The sequence below is a fragment of the Eublepharis macularius genome, chromosome 4, assembly GCF_028583425.1.
Source record: "Eublepharis macularius isolate TG4126 chromosome 4, MPM_Emac_v1.0, whole genome shotgun sequence".
Lineage (NCBI taxonomy): Eukaryota > Metazoa > Chordata > Lepidosauria > Squamata > Eublepharidae > Eublepharis > Eublepharis macularius.
Genome location: NC_072793.1, coordinates 27,847,261 through 27,863,285, shown reverse-complemented (window position 1 = coordinate 27,863,285; position 16,025 = coordinate 27,847,261). Strand labels below are relative to the sequence as shown.

The following is a 16,025-nucleotide window of genomic DNA, read 5'->3' as shown; positions in this document are numbered from 1 at the left end:
ACAAAGATTGCACCAATTGCTAGCTAGCATTGCGGCAGGGACCCGGTTCCCTAGCATCCGATTGGACGAGATGAGAGCGAGGTCGCACCCCCTAGCGTTCGGATTGGCTGAGTTGCTATCGCTCTGCTGCTTGGCCACGCGATCCCACGCTTGATAGTTTCCCCCACCTGCCGGCGGAGCCACGTGGGCAGCATCAGGTTTGTACTCAAGGGAATCGCTTGGTCCGAAGGGAAGGGGCAGTGCAAGTGGATCATAAAAGTGTCACCCCAAAGACAAGAGCTGCTGAAGAAGAAGAGGTAGGGTGGGGCCTTTAGCATCCTTCAGGGAAGGACGGAAGAGACAATGGGAGCAAAATGGGGCAGGAAAGAGGTGGGAAGTAGTGAGCGTCTGAACTGTGGTGACACGTTAAAATTGAGTCGGATCTTAATCTTGTATTTCTTCTCTTGTTCTCTCCACCCCCAGGAACTCGCCAAGTTCCTCCTTGGCAGTTGTTGAAATCATGAGTGTGGGATTCATTGGTGCTGGGCAGCTTGCCTTTTCCCTGGCTAGGGGTTTCACTGCAGCAGGTAGGCAAGTCCCAGAGTGCTCACAAGAATGGATATGAAACACTCATTGCAAAGCTCAATTTCAGTGGTTGGGTTTTTTTTTTTGCAGAAGAAAGAATATTAAACGATTAAAACTCGCTCTGGGTGTTAGTAAAATGTTGCCAATTATGTACGATGCCCAGTATTGCTAACTTACGCCCTTCTGCCTATCAGCCAGCATGACTTTTGGAGTGTTTTGAATACCACATTAAAGAGAAGAGCTTGACTCTGAATCTTATGCTTAATTTTAAATGGTACATACGTATGCTAAGTTGGTGTGTAATGAAATCCCACCCTCTCCAGAATAACTTGTTCCAACGTGAAGTATATGCATTGCTGCCAAAATGCTAATTGCTGAGAAACAGAGATGGGAGATATGCATTGTGTTTTTATTGTATTTAATTTTCTTTTGAAGTTAAATGTTCTGGTTGTAGCAACCTTGACCTGCGTGCAAGAGCTTGAGAAAAGCCTAAGATATGAGCGCACAGGTGCCATCTCACAGCAATCATTTTTCCCACTTTGGTGCACATAATCTCCTCATCTGGACATTCACATGAAATGAAGCAATACAGCCCAAATGCAAAAGACTCCATCTCTGAGTACAAAAAACCCACAAATATTGCAAAAGACAGCATGTGTCATCTCACAGAGAAGTATAAAGATCTTGCGGGTTAAAAGTTACGGCGTTTTCTCCGGGCATTTGCTGATTGGCATGCCCCCCTCCTTTATAGTAATGTAACCATTCTTGAGTTGCAAAGATGCAAGGGCAGAAAGCCACCCCCAGAATTAGCTGTCTGTTAAGGTGAGGGGTAACAAGGATCAATGTTCTTGTGTAAGGGAGGTGCTGAGAAGAGAGAGTGCAGATTAAGGAGGTGATACCACCATTAGAATAACTTGGCTGACTGTTGCCAAGTGTTAAACCAAAACTGAAGATTTGTGTTTTTCCAGGGATTTTGGCTGCTCACAAGATCACAGCAAGTTCTCCAGACACTGATCTTCCGACAGTGGCAGGACTGAGGGTAGGTTCTGGGTCCTGCAAAATCTAAAATATCTCTTATTCCCCCTTCCCCTGGATATTCAATACATGTCTCATTTCATTTGCACCAGGTCAGCAGCTGTCACTATCTGTGTTTTAGGAGTTGAAATTCCCACCAAGGTGGCCATTGGTATGGGTAGGGAGGGACTATGGCTCAGTGGTACAGCATTTGCTTTGAAGTCACAGGTTCAGTCCCTGATACGTCCAGTTTAAAAGGACCAGGCAGTAGGCGATGTGAAAGAACTCTGCTTGAGAATATGGAGAGCCACTGCCTGAATAGGTAATACTGACCTTGACAGACCAATACTGTGATTTCTATATAAGGCAGCTTTGAGTGTTTGTGTATGCAAATTCATTTCTCCATTGCCTATGGATAGAACAAGAAAAACTGAGAAATGAGCTAAACTACAAATTATATGCAAATGTGTATAACTGTAGCCCAGGGTCCTTTTTAGCTTTAAAGAGGCTTTGGGAGTGGGCTATTGATAGCTTGAAACAATGGGTGGGAGAGAGTATGTAGTCCTTCTTCCACCTTCTGTTTCCCTGCTTACCCCAAGTGGTTTTTCCCCCTGGGGAATTGGAGGAAAAGATTACACACATCCTCCTTTAACCCACTGCTTATCAATGCCAAATTGACCCTTCCCGAAGCAGCTTTTCAAGCTAAAAAGAGCTTCGGGTATTCATGTTTCTGGATGCTATGTGGGAATTGGTCCTAACCTTGAGAGAGTGAATAGTTTGCACCGGAAAGCGAATTGGGGTCATCCAGTCTCCAAAGTCCTAAGTTGCTGAGTTTGTAACCTCCAACGCTGCCTCCTGCATGCTGAGCCCATTTAATAGATAAAGGATAAAGTCCAGTGACCTCAATGGCCACTGACATACTGTGTGTTGAGATTGCCCTGTTTTCTGCAGTACCAAGTAAACAATATTGTACCCAACTCTTGGCTGAAGTCACGTATCTAACGTCTCGTGTCTGTGCTGTTTAAACTAGTTCAAGGAACATTTCACTTGTATTCAGTGGTGTGTGTGTGTTTTTTTCCAGAAAATGGGTGTGAATTTCACCATAAGCAACAAAGAGACAGTTAAAAACAGCGATGTCCTGTTTTTGGCTGTGAAACCTCCCATAATTCCATTCATCCTGGATGAAATTGGCACGGACATAGAGGATCGGCACATTGTGGTGTCATGTGCTGCTGGTGTCACTATCAGCTCTATTGAGAAGGTGAGAATCAATCAGGCCTGACAAATGCATTCAAGTTACATTGCTTATGGACAAGAGGAAACCAACAAACTGGCCAAGGAGATACGGTGACAGCAGTTCTATGTTTAAACATAGAAAAGAAGGGGTTTGTGTGTTTGGTTGTAGGAGCAAAAGGGAATACGTGGGAGAGGAGTGCAGAATTCTTCACCAAACCCAAATCATATCCATGGTTGGAGTTTAGGGGAGGAAAGGAACTCCAGAGGGTAATGGCAGCGGAAGAACGTTGTGCTGCTCTCTCTTCCATTCATCTTGCTTCAAAAATCGGCCCCTATCCCCTTGCGTGTCATGATTGGGACAGTTCTGTGTTAAAATACAGCCACTGTTGCATCTAGTCACCAGTCATGCGGTTTGCTTTCATTTCCAAGAAACTTTCAAATCTGTACAGCTTTTAAGAAAAAACTTAATGGCACTATACCTAAAAGGTAATCAAACTGGGAAGCTTAATAAGATGATCCCAATATTTCTTTATCTATAGCATGTGAGCACACGATGTCTTTCACATCACCCGCTACTGGTTCCTTTTAACTGGAGATCGAACCTGGGACCTTCTGCCTGCCAAGCAGATGCTCTGCTACTGAGCCACAGCCCGTTCACAACACCCCCAATCCCAACTCCTTAAAAGTAATTTCACTATCCAGCCACCTAAATGCTTAAGAACTTTGTAGTAATTCCTTCATGTCAGGAATGGTTTCTTGAACATGGAAGAGTGCAGAGTCCGAGATTCAGCCTTACAGAAGTAATGCAACGCATGCCCCAGCTCTTGCCTGGAATCCGCTGTGTTAGGGAAAATGTCGTGTCAATCATGTATGCGTAAAATGTGGGAACTTCTCCCCGGCAAAGTTCACAAGCTGCTGTCCTGCACAAGGCTCTCCATAAGTCTGCAGTTGTTTGCAGTTAATGCCTTGAAACCAATGGAGTCTGTTTCTGGATACCTTGGTGCTGGCGAGCTACCCCATGCTTTTCAGTGAGGCACTCTCAAATCTTTCCTGTACTTCCTCTGATATTGTGGATACCATTTCGCGCCCCCCACCACCACCACCCCAATAGAAATAAAGCTAATTTAGAGAGCGTATGCTGGGCATCAGACTTTTTTCTGCTACTGGCTACAGAAGCTTCTTTCCTAGTTTAACCTCAAATGTACGGCTCTCACATACCGCTCCACAGACATCTGATTCATTTGCCATGGGATGATTTTAGCAGTTTTTCACTGACTTTACAACATTGTCCTCCTGGTGTCTAGTCCTTCTGCATAGTCAGGGAGAAAACATATTCCCAGACGAGAGTAAGCTGTAGATCTGTGGTGTTCCTGTTGGCTTCCCAGGCTGGCATCTGATCTCCCGCTTTGTGATACAAAGTGGACTAATATTTCATAGAATCATAGAGTTGGAAGGGGCCATACAGACCATCTAGTCCAACCCCCTGCCCAGTGCACGATCAGCCTAAAGCATCTCTGACAAGTATATAGAATCATAGAAAGTATTTACAAGGACTTGGCTCATAAACGTGTCACTGGTGAAGGGAAGCTTTGGGTAATGGGTCTGGGAATTGTTCTGCCGTGAATTGGATCTTTCCTGAGGGTGTGTTCGCACAACTCATTCACATGTTGAAACATAGGATGCAATATCACTTGCTAGTTCTTTCAGTAAGAGATTATCAATGCGCAGCTGTTTGGCTGACTGGAGGTCTGAAGTTTCTTCCTCGTTTTTTCTTTCCCATTTGACTCTCTTTATCTTAATAACTTTCCAGAGGAGTCAGAGGTATTCAGTTCTTGAGTCTCTGAGCAGGCAACTGCTTTGTTATCCAAGCCAGCTGCTCAGTCACAGATTCAGATGCCGTAATGACATTAAAAAACATAAAAGGTTCAGTTATCCTGGTTGTAACCAGACAAAGAGGAACTTAAACTTCTAACTTAATTAAGAGGCAGTTAAAAGCTAGAGAGCAACTAATAGGGCTGTTTACTCATCGCCATCTTGCCTGCAATTTTTAAAGGTTGATTTGCAGAATTCACCAACCACATGTTGAATTTTGCAGAAGCTTGATGTGTATCCTCTTCCCTCTCTCTTTTTTTTTTTGGCTGTTGCTCGATTACAGTGAAAAGGCCACACTGGAAACAAATATGCTAGAAATATCAAACAGGCTAGTCCATAATATTTGCAATCAACAAATAAAGGCATAGTTCTGTGCATCGAGTCTGAGTTGATGGGGGTTCTATACTGCATCATTGCAGCGGGTGGGACTTATCCCCCCCTTGCATTTTCTCTGCCTCTTGGGAGCTTGCGGTACAAGAATTCATTTTGGCTGCAAGTTGTATGTAAAACGTTAATTTGCCTTTCCCGTTTTTGCATCTCAAGAAACTTTCTGCCTTCTGCCCCACCCCGAAAGTAATCAGATGCATGACCAACACGCCGGTGATCGTCCGGGAAGGGGCCACGGTTTACGCTACGGGGACTCATGCCGAAGTGGAAGATGGAAAGCTCTTAGAACAGCTAATGGCCAGCGTGGGCTACTGCACTGAAGTGGAAGAAGACTTGATTGATGCTGTCACTGGACTCAGTGGCAGTGGACCTGCTTACGTACGTGCCCTTTGTTTCCTCTTGTGAGGCAGAGAGTGCCTGGTAAAAATGCACAAAGCATGCTAGCGGGACTAGATGGTCACAGGAGATGGATCAAGCTGCCGTAGTTCTGCACTGGGGCTTCATCAGATCTCCAGAATGCCCTCAGAGCCAATGACTCCTAGATTGCTTGTTCAAATCCATCACAGGTCAACAAGTAGAATCCATTTTCAGCTGGTGTTTGGGAGGCTCTGCGTGGTAGTTTATGGCTGCCTTTTGGGTGGAAACAGGCTACAGGATGAAACTGCTTATTTGGGGCTGGGCATGTATGTGCAGCTGCTATTGGAGAAGATGATATTTTTGTTCTTTAGGGTGCCTATCCTGGCTCTTTTTGCAGAGAAATGACACTTAGCTAGTGTTTGTCCCAATAATCAAACGGGATAGCATCTCTTTGATTGGGAACTTCTCGCTTCCAGAGATTCTGGCCTTATTCCCCTATGATTCTTGTTCTGATTTCCTAGGCATTCACAGCCCTGGATGCCCTGGCAGACGGAGGGGTGAAGATGGGCCTTCCTCGCAGGCTAGCTGTCCGGCTGGGAGCTCAAGCTTTGCTGGTTAGTATCTTATTTATTGTTCGAGGCATGTTTGTTCTGCCTCTTGGTCCGCAATATACCGGTTAAAAATATTGTTCCAGCATTTTCATCTGAAAGAACTAATCTGAGGATACAGGTACTTTTTCATAATCTTCAAAACATGCAGTTTATCTAAGTGATTGTCTCGCTGCAGCATCGAGGGTGGAAGAAGGCACTGCAGGAAGGCCCAATTGAATGTAGTAGGTCGTGATTCAGACATGTGTGGTGCAAAACAGACTTCCTCCCAGTCCTTCAGATATCTCGCACACTGGATGCTCTTGCCTAGCGTGGCTGAATCACCTTGAGTGGTTTTCGTAGAAAGGCGCTTAACTAGTTCAGATGGCACGGAATACAGGCTAAAGCTGTCGCTGCGATTTCCCGTGAGCTTTTTTTTAATGCCTCTTTCCAAAACTGCAGGGAGCTGCCAAGATGCTGTTGGATTCTGAACAGCATCCCGGACAGCTGAAGGACAATGTGTGCTCTCCCGGGGGCGCTACCATCTATGCCCTGCACTTCTTGGAGAGTGGCGGTTTCCGATCGCTGCTCATCAATGCTGTGGAGGCGTCCTGCATCAGAACGAGGTATGCAGATACATGGGAGGCGAGGAGCCAGGGCTCATTTCGAGGGGGAACTCACAGGAACGTAGTTCTGGCAGTTCCCCAAAGAGGTCACATGTCAGGTGGCCCTGCCCACCTGACTCTTGGCCATTTTGGGCTTGTTTCAGCCTGGATTGGGGCCAAAATGGCCCGGATTGGACCTCTGACGGGTGGTGGATCACTCTCCTACTCAGCAGCGGCCCGATCCTGACCATTTTGGGCCCCTTTTCAGCCATTTTCAGCCCCTTTTTGCCATTTTGGGCCCAATTTCAGCCCTGAATGGCCAGGATTGGGTCCAAAACAGCCAGGACAGGTGATGTCAGGGGGTGTGTCATATGTAAATCAGTCATGCCAATTACACACTTCCGGTGATGGCAAGGGGTGTGGCATATGCTAATGCTTATGCTACTGGCTTATGCTAATGGCTTATGCTAATGAGTTCCTCCGGCTCTTTTTCTATGAAATGAGCCCTGCGAGGAGCAGTCCGCCTTTCAGCTCTGCCTTCCTATCTGCTAACTGAGTGTTTGCGCCAACAGGGAGCTGCAGTGCTTGGCTGACCAGGAGACGGTCTCCCCAGCTGCTGTGAAGAAGACTTTAATGGACAAAGTGAAACTAGAATCTTCTGCTAGCAAGGTCAGCCTGTTCAGCAACAAGAATCCTGGCAACAAGAAGTACTGAGGAGACTTCGGGCCTTCCGTAGCTGTGCTTTTTTCCTCTCTCTCTCTCTCTCTCTAGGGAATCTAGTTCTAGCCATTTGCGGGGAGCCCTTGGCCTGGATTCAGGGTTGCAGAAATGTGATTATCCAAGGCTAGTAGGGACCAACATTTCTGCCGGTGAGGGGCAGGCGACATCGCCAACACTTTCCACTGTTGGGGCGGGGGGTGAACATGTGCTTCTCTTTGTAGCAGTCACTACAGAGTAGTTCACATTTTTATCCTCCTCTTTCTCTGGGTATCCCAGAGGCAATCCATGTAGTTGTCCTTCTTCCATTTATGCTCACCACAAACTTGTGAGGTAGGTTAGAGATACAGTGGCTAGGCGGGTCACCTAATGAACTTCATGGCTAAATGGGGATTTAAATCCAGATCTCCTGGTCCCAGATTGATACTGTCTTTTACACTGTGCTCGGTTAGGCTGGGGAGCAAAAACTAGTGTTTAAGAAATCAGAAACTGGAACCCAAGCAGAAACCTGCAAGAGTTGGTTGCTGGTTATTGACTGTCTCGTTTTCATCACAGAACGGCTGTTGTCCAATCTGCACGTCATTCTGGAGCCTTGTGTGTAATCCTTATTGTACTTTGGCTGTTCCCTGTGCATCTCTAATCCAGCACCTACTATGCTCACTACAACAGTACAGGAAAAGGTTGCAGTATTGCTGTCTCTGCTCCCCTCCATCTTCCCCTACTCCATGTTGGCTAGATAGAGAAATTCTTGTGTTACAAGTGCATGCCCTATGAGATTACAAGACCGGAGTTGGCAAAGGCACAGCTCCAGTCTGTCACCGTAAGGCTGGTTAGGGAGTCATCCATTTTTAAATTGTTCCAGTTCATGCCAATAACAGTTGGATAACTGATTCAGCACACCTCTGGAACGGATTCAGTCGAGTCCTCGGGGGAGAAAAAACAATGAATAAAACAGTTCTGAATTGCAAGTTGCGATGGAGCAAATGGGTCAGCTGTTACCACTGTACCCATGAGTACTACAAACCTTGTCTGAAATAAAAATAACTAGATGCTTCACCTGTTAAATTTCATTCAGTTTTCCTGTAGTGTTCTCATTTCATTAAGTCAGGCTGCTCGAAGCACGTACTGAGTCCATATGGTTGAATGTGAAGGCGACGCAGGTTTGGCCGAGCGTGGAGTGCCTTTCCCTGAGCACCTTCCAACCAGGATCCGACTCCTCCTTGCACTGGGAGAGCTTGAATGAAATCTTAAGTACTAGTAGGGTAGACCAAAGGCAAATCCCTGCTTCTTGCTGTTAATGGCAGGTGTGCCTCTTGTATCTGTCAGCTCCACCTGAGCAGGGCCGGATCGAGGGGGGGCAGGGGGGGTAGTCTGCCCCCGGCGCCCCCAGGGAGGGGGCGCCGGGAGCAGCTGCCAGCTGCCAGAGGGCGCAGGCAAAAGGCAGCGCGGGGGGCTGCGGGGCCGCCCGCACCATTTGCCTGCCCCACAGGACAGGGGGCAGCCGGCCGCCCCCTGTCCTGCAGTGCAGAATGGTGCGGGTGGCAGCGCTGCCTTTTGCCTGCCCTGCAGGGCAGGGGGTGCGTGGCAAGCCGGCCACACCCTGTCCTGTGGGGCAAGCTAATGGTACAGGCAGCCTCGCAGCCCCCCGTGCTGCTTTTGCCTGCCCTGCAGGACAGGGGGTGCGCGGCAAGCCGGCCGCCCTGTCCTGCGGGGCAGGCGAAAGCAGCGCGGGGGGCTGCAAGGCCGCCCACGCCATTCGTCTGCAGGGAGGCGAATGGCACAGGCGGCTTCCCAGCCCCACACGCTGCCTCCGTTCCGCCCAGCATGATGATGTCACCGAAGTGACATCATCACACAGTGCGGGGAGCGCGCGCGCTGTGCACGTGTGCAAAGTAGCCAGCCAAGGGTTGCCCCGGGCGTGGGCAACCCTAGATCCGGCGCTGCACCTGAGGTATACTTCTGTGTTTCACCATCCTCCCAGAGCGAAGCCCCGCCTCTTTCCCCTCTCTCTCTAGAAATGTTAAGAGTCTATAGGAGGCCACTGGTACTGGGCTTTCTCAAGTTTTGGGAGTTTGGGCTTTATCAATGAACTGGAACAATTGCTGATGCCCTAGATGGGGCTAGAGCTTCCCTTGTGTAGGGCTCAGTAACAGAGATGGGCAACCGTCAGCCCCATTTCTTGCCTAATGCGTCACTTTTCTATTTACTGGCTCCAGTGTGTGTGTTTTCCTACTTCTTATCCCTGCCCATTCTTTCAGAGGTGCTATCTCTTGTACACAGAAAAGAGAAAAAAAATCTGCTATAGGCATGTGCTGTGACTGCGGATACTTTAGCTCTGGGAAGTTTTATGTGGAATACCCCGGAATCAGTCTTTCCGGACGATTCCTGTCGCATTCCGCAACTGATCTCAAGGTGCTTGGTAGCGGAATGGTGAAACTTCCTTTTGCCTTCTCAAGGAGAAATCCTGCCCTTCATCCTGGACCATGCCTCTCCCACCTCCCTGTATGCAGGTACTTAATTGAAAATCTGGCAGGGAGGAGGAGCAGGGAAGGGAGGCAATACAAGGGCCCAGAACCTAGAGGCTGCTGCCCTCTACAAGGGAGGAATGCCTACCCAAGAGAAGTAAGGCAGGTAGTAGTTCGACAAAGGTCCAGTTGCATTGACAAGGATAGCTTTGATTCAGAGTATACCAGCCACCAAAGCTATTTAAGATATTCAGAACATAACCCAGGTTGTCTTGGGTCACTAATGGAAGCTAATTGCAAGGTCATTGTTGGGTTGTGATAAACTGGGAATGTGGGGTTGGATCCAGCTTTTTCACTGAATCTTGGCCATTTCTCCTCCTTACTGTAGATCAGTCCTAACTGCCATTCATCCATGCAGGTCCCCATGATTCCCAGAATAGATATTTTGGGTGGTCAGCGGGGACCCCCCCTTCTTTCTCACCAGGAGAAAAGCTAGTTGGATCCAACTCATAGTACATTGCACTATGCTGTAGGGCTGTTCCTGGGACACTTGCTGGATTTCCTAGTCTCTATGCAGAGAGCAGTCCTATTCTGTGTCATATTCCTCTCTGGAGAATAAATTCTGTAGCCTCAGACTGATATGTGGACTATGTTTATTTTATTTCTTGCCATTGGCCATGGTTTTTTTTTTTAAGACTGGATAAGAGATTCCTCTTGCTTATACATGGAAACTCCATGACTATCTACAGCACAGAGTATCGTTGACTTTAAGTTTCTGATTTTTATTGTGTGAGGAAACCACATAACACCATAACAATACTTTTTAAAACCAGGGATGCCCACCGGTAGCTGCTTCTAAACCATGTAATCTTTATGAGCAATATATCCAGTCAGATTCATTATATTTAGAAATGTATTCATATCTGAAGGACCTATGTTCCTGTGTACCAGCTACAGCCTTTAGTTTGGCAGTTTTGGGGTGTTCTGCCACGAAATGTAGCCTATCTCCTATTGATGATGGTCTCTGCTTTTTCTGTGGTGCTCCCACTTTATGGAACTGGCTCCAAGGAGGTGGGTGAGGGACATCCACCTTGGCAATTTTAGGAGGTTCTGTAAGGCTATTTTATTCACCACAGCTTTTAATAGAGTGTAAGTTGCTTTCATTTTATTTGGTAACTAGTAACAAAGCCCATTGTGGGAAAAATTCAACGGGCTCTAGAAAGGAGAGAGTGGGCAGGCGGGCATTACCTCCTCTCCATGACTAATCCCAGCTGGGTAAAGGAGGGGGGCAGGCATTGCCACCTGCTCCGCTCCTGATCCCAGCTGGGTGAAAGGAGGGTGGGCATTGCCTCCTGCTCTGTGCCTGATCCCGGCCGGGTGAATGGGGGGCAAGCATTACCTCCTGCTCTGCACCTGATCCCAACTGGGTGAAGGGAGCGGGCATCGCCAACTGCTCCTCTCCTGATCCCGGGTGGGTGAAGGCGCAGGTCTTGCCACCAGCTCCACGCCTGATCCCAGCCTGGGCTTCTTGCCATGGCATGTTCTCTGGAGGTCTGGTTGCCCCATCTGGGCTTCTCTCCACAGCAGCGCCCTCTGGAGGCACATCAGGGTTGGAAGTGAGTTGTCTTGAATACGCTTAGTCTTTTATATAGTAGGATGGTGGGAAATGGGTGGTCTGTTTGTGTTTATATTTTAAATTATGTATTGTAAGTCATCTTGAGCCATGGAAAAGGACAGAATATAAATGATTAATTTATATAAATGTTTATATATTATATAAATATATATATCAAATATATAAATGTTTAAATAAAATAAATACCCTTTTTCATTCTACCCAATAAGGGCATCTGGGAAACTAGTAATTTTGCTATGCCCCTTCTGCTACAGCTTGGTCCAGTCAAAGATATCTCCTTACTTATTGTAGAGTCTTAAACATGTCTTTAGAGGTGTGAGAAGTTAGAGGAACTCAGCATACATGAGGTCAAAACTATGAATCTCTGCAACTTGAAATCATTCACTTAAACCTGCTGAAATCAGTAGGATCACTGCGTTGGGTCGGTAGCCTGTGTTTTTAAATATCTCTTACCTTGGTTAACATTGGAGTCATTTTTTGGCAATTTTGGTGTTTGTGTAAATTCAGTCGCCTAGTTGCAGAAATTTTTAAATAAAATTTTTGTACTGCTTTAAAATTTGTGCAATTACCTCTAAGGCCAGCTGTTAAAATTCCAGTAATTTTTAACCCTGAAACAACCATGTACACTAATCATAATTGGGAATGCTAAAGTGTTCTGTGTTTGAATTCTAAACATGGTATATGAGAAACTCCACCAGAGGGAGGGCTTTCATAATTTGGAAGTGTAGTATTTTAAGTCACTGCAAGGCTGAAATTCTAAGTATGCTTACTAAATACCACTGATCTCTGGCAGGATGTACTTAGCTTCATACTGCTTAAGTTTCATCAACACTGGTCGGTGGACAGGGCTTTGGGGCAAGGGTTTTCGGGGAGGCTGTGAGCAAGCATCAAATGGTTCTGCAGACTTTTTCTGTATTACTACAGCATTTGTGAAATAACAATACCAGAAGAACCTTCATTCTCTTCACCAGTAATCCCCAGAGAACCTTTTTGTATACCTTTTTCAGGTGGGAGTCCTTTCTCCTATAGTCCTTTTTATTATTGTTTGTAATACTATGTATAAATGCTGTGTTTGTCCTTCAGTAAACAGTAAGGATGAGATGTAGGTGTTTTCCACATAGTTATCTTCAATGGTTTTGGGGAAGTGGGTTTTTTATTTCCTCAAAGTGGGTTTTTTCTTATTTCCCCACAGCATCATCGTACATTTGTGCATCTCGGGGGGTTTCCCCAGCTTTCCCTCAATACTTCTCAAACCTGCTTTGCTCTGAAGTTTTGGGAAAGATCACTGTAAAACATGGATGGCTGCTCTGTGGGGGTGGGGAAAATTCAGATTTTCTTACCAAAATGGAAGCCATTTTCTGTGATTCTGTCCCCATGGTAGCCATTTCCTTCCCCTGTCATGGAGTGGCTTTTGATTTTTTAAATAATTGGAACTAGAATTCCATTGTATTGATATACTGTTGTACTAACATGTCTAGCAGTTTCTCTGAAGTCCCAGCTTTCTTCTTCTTTTAAAAAAAGTAACTCTCTAGCCCTTTCCCCTGTGGAGATATAAGGAAGAAGCCATATCTCCATAAGGGAAGGAGCTAGAGACTTTTTTCTTTTAAAACTGGAATTTTAAAGAAACTGCTAAACCTATTGGTACAGCTGTATATCGATACATCGGTATTCTGGTGCTGTTAAAAAACCCCTCAAAAGCCCTGGTAGTCAGGAGCAGGGGGTAGTCATTTCTGGGGGATTGGAACAGAGAAATTTGGAGAAGCCTGTCATGTGGAAGACCCATTTGCTACTATACTTTACCTATAACTGCACGAGCAATGGGGAAACTACAAAATCATGTCCCTGTGTGGAAGACACTAGTTATCAAGTCTTGAACCCACTGAGCGTCAGGTTTATTTCTGCTCTGCCTGACATCCTGATATAATTTCCCTCAGACTTCTGATTTTTGTGTTTCCTTGTATTTTTTTATATTCACATTTTTAAGCCTAAGGATCTTATGGGTTAACAAAGTTCTTACATAAAAATTACATAGTTAGCAAAATAATAGCTGCTTTTGAACACTGAAGTTTGAGTGGCAGGTAGTTGGTGGAAAATGCCATCAAGTTGTAGCCAACTTACAGCAACCTCTGTTGGGGTTTTCAACAGATGTGGTTTGCCATTGCCTGTCTCTGGGGCACCACCCTGGTCTTCCTTGGACGTCTCCCATGCAATTACTAACCAAGGGTGACCCTGTTTAGCTTCCAAGATCTGACGTGATTGGACTTGGTTGAGTTATCCAGGACAAGGAAGGTAGTTATGTAGGTTGAAATGTGGCAGGCTGGGGAGGAGAGAGAATTAGGATTTGAGTAGATGTTACAGAAACTTGGAAGTATTTGTGCATCTGTGAGTGCAGCAGCTAAGGGTATTTGTGCTGGTGTAAGGAAGGACAGATTATATAAGAGAAAATTGTGCTTGAGGGGAAGAGAGCTCTGGAGCACAGAGAAAGGGTATATAAAAAAGACCTGCGGAATGTACGAGTGTCCATTGATAGCCCTCTTCTTGCTCAAGATCTGTTCTCGAACTTTTCTCCAGCCTTCTCTTCCTGTCTGTCCTCCCCAAGGCCAGGACAGTGTTACTGCACCCAGTCATTGTTCTCTGTACAGTACAGAGAAAGTCAGCTTGATTTCCGCCATTACTATTTTTGTTGGTGTGGGTCTTGATAACTTGTCAGAATTCTATGGAATGCAGTTCTCATATTGTTTGGCAAAATCATTTGGCAAGGCCAAATTATGGGGCTATTCCTAAAGATTCCCTTAAACATCTTTTTAACCACTCCACCCCATCTTTCCATATTATGTCCCATTTTAACCAACAGCCAAATCTTTCTTTTATTATGTCTACCAAGTTTACATCTACAAAGTCTTTGCTATCCCTCTGAAGCAAAAATTCATACTGAACAGTTGTTCAATCCAGGTTATTCAGCCAGGTCGTATTATTTGGTTAAATCATAGCAAGCAAACCTAGTACAAATGCCTAGGCAGAATTAGTAGATTTGACAACAGTGAAATGTGCAAAACAGTGCAGTTTTAAATGGTTACATCCTTCTGAGTGCATAGAAACCAGCGGATTTCGAAGGTGTAACTGGTTAAGACTGTGTGCTTTAAGGATCTTGCACAAATCAGTAATAGCTCACTGGAAGTTCACTTGTAGGCACATTGTTAACTATGGGGGAAGCAGCATGTGCTTTGGACCCACACTGTGTGTCATCACAGACTGAATAAAATTTGAGAGCAAATAACCCAGCTACAAATGAAAATAAGTCACCTACCTCCATGATCAAGAGAGCCGCTCTTTGTTACAGCTGCAGCCTACCTTCTCCAGAATGTGCAACGTATGGCCATCAGCTCCTGAGCAAAGGTCAGGGGTTCTTTCCCTGGAAAAAGGACAAAGTACACTTTTCCGATCATCTTGGCTTAATTGGAGGAGCAGCTCAGTGGTATGCTCTACGGAAATGCTGATTACAAAACAGAACAGTTTTATCGTGAAGCTGTAGATATGCTGAGCTGGTATTTTCTCTAGAAGAGAGTGATTGCCACCTGTCCATAATGAGCACAATGTCTGCATGAATTTGGTGCGTTTTCATTTCACAGAACATTATTGCTTTGAAGGTTTCCCGCAGGAAGGAGTGCACCTAGGGGCTTAGTTGCCGAAGTTTCTTCCTCCTTTTGCACATACATATAAAAGTGCTTCTCAGTTCTACCCTTTCCTCTTACTGTGTTTGCTTTGTGGAGCAGAACATTTGTCTTTAAACAATAGAGTTGCTAGTCTTGAAGATGTCACTTTGTTACTTTTTCCTATGAGTACTTTTCTACTTCTAAAATAAAGGCATTTACATTTCATGCTTCCTTCAGTGACAATAATTTCCTATCGTTTAATTAGCTTCTAAAACTTTCACACATGCATGTGCAAAGTAAAATGGCATGACCTTCTCTTCCATGTCTGCTGTTGGAATGGATCCTGGGGAGAAAGAAATATGAAAACGTTACATCACAACTGTGCACGCTGATTTGGTTAGAGCAGGGGTGGGCAAATTGCGGCCCGCGGGCCACATGCGGCCCGCTACAGAGTTTTTTTGTGGCCCGCCAGGACAGTCAGAAAAATCCGCCTTGAACCGAGATTTTCTTCTAAAATTAAATGTGCTTGCAGCTATAGATGATATGAAATTAGCACAATAAATAAATTGAATAAAACTACCACTATTTTATTTAATTTATATTTATTGATTTTTATGATACAATTTATACCTTTTCTGAAATGCAAAGTTAACTAATGAATGCAATCATTTTAAAAGGTGCGGCCCTCCGCTAACCTCCGCTCCCACAAAGTGGCCCCCGAACCAAAACAATTGCCCACCCCTGGGTTAGAGGACTATGTATGTTATTCTTATGGCTCATAGTTAAAACATGAGAACCAAGACTGTGCTTCACCAGTTAAAGAATTTCTAGCCAACAGATAATCTAACTTTTAACAAACTAATTAATCCTAATATTTTCCCCTTCCCTATTATAATAACACTGCAGATCCAAGCCTTAAAATGTATGCTTTT

At 45.3% G+C, this 16,025-nt stretch overlaps 1 protein-coding gene across 2 annotated transcripts; it reads left to right on the top strand.

The window, feature by feature from the left end:
* The first annotated feature begins 113 nt into the window (after nt 1-113).
* Nucleotides 114-15,318, top strand: PYCR1 (pyrroline-5-carboxylate reductase 1). Of its 2 annotated transcripts, none has more exons than XM_054977432.1 (8): nt 114-197; nt 463-566; nt 1,533-1,603; nt 2,660-2,839; nt 5,230-5,451; nt 5,952-6,044; nt 6,480-6,643; nt 7,195-15,318. In XM_054977432.1, exons 2-8 carry the CDS (start codon nt 500-502, stop codon nt 7,334-7,336), a joined length of 939 nt encoding a protein of 312 aa, XP_054833407.1. In that variant the 5' UTR covers nt 114-197; nt 463-499; the 3' UTR covers nt 7,337-15,318. The 2 variants fall into 2 exon arrangements, with proteins under 2 accessions (XP_054833407.1, XP_054833406.1); XM_054977431.1 differs by lacking the exon at nt 114-197 and adding an exon at nt 213-296.
* Nucleotides 15,319-16,025: the final 707 nt, after the last annotated feature.

Coding starts and splice junctions, on each gene's coding strand:
- PYCR1 (XM_054977432.1), top strand. CDS start 500: ATGAGTGTGGGATTCATTGGTGCTGGGCAGCTTGCCTTTTCCCTGGCT. Junction 1,604..2,659: donor CGACAGTGGCAGGACTGAGG/GTAGGTTCTGGG, acceptor GTTTTTTTCCAG/AAAATGGGTGTGAATTTCAC. Junction 6,045..6,479: donor TGGGAGCTCAAGCTTTGCTG/GTTAGTATCTTA, acceptor CCAAAACTGCAG/GGAGCTGCCAAGATGCTGTT.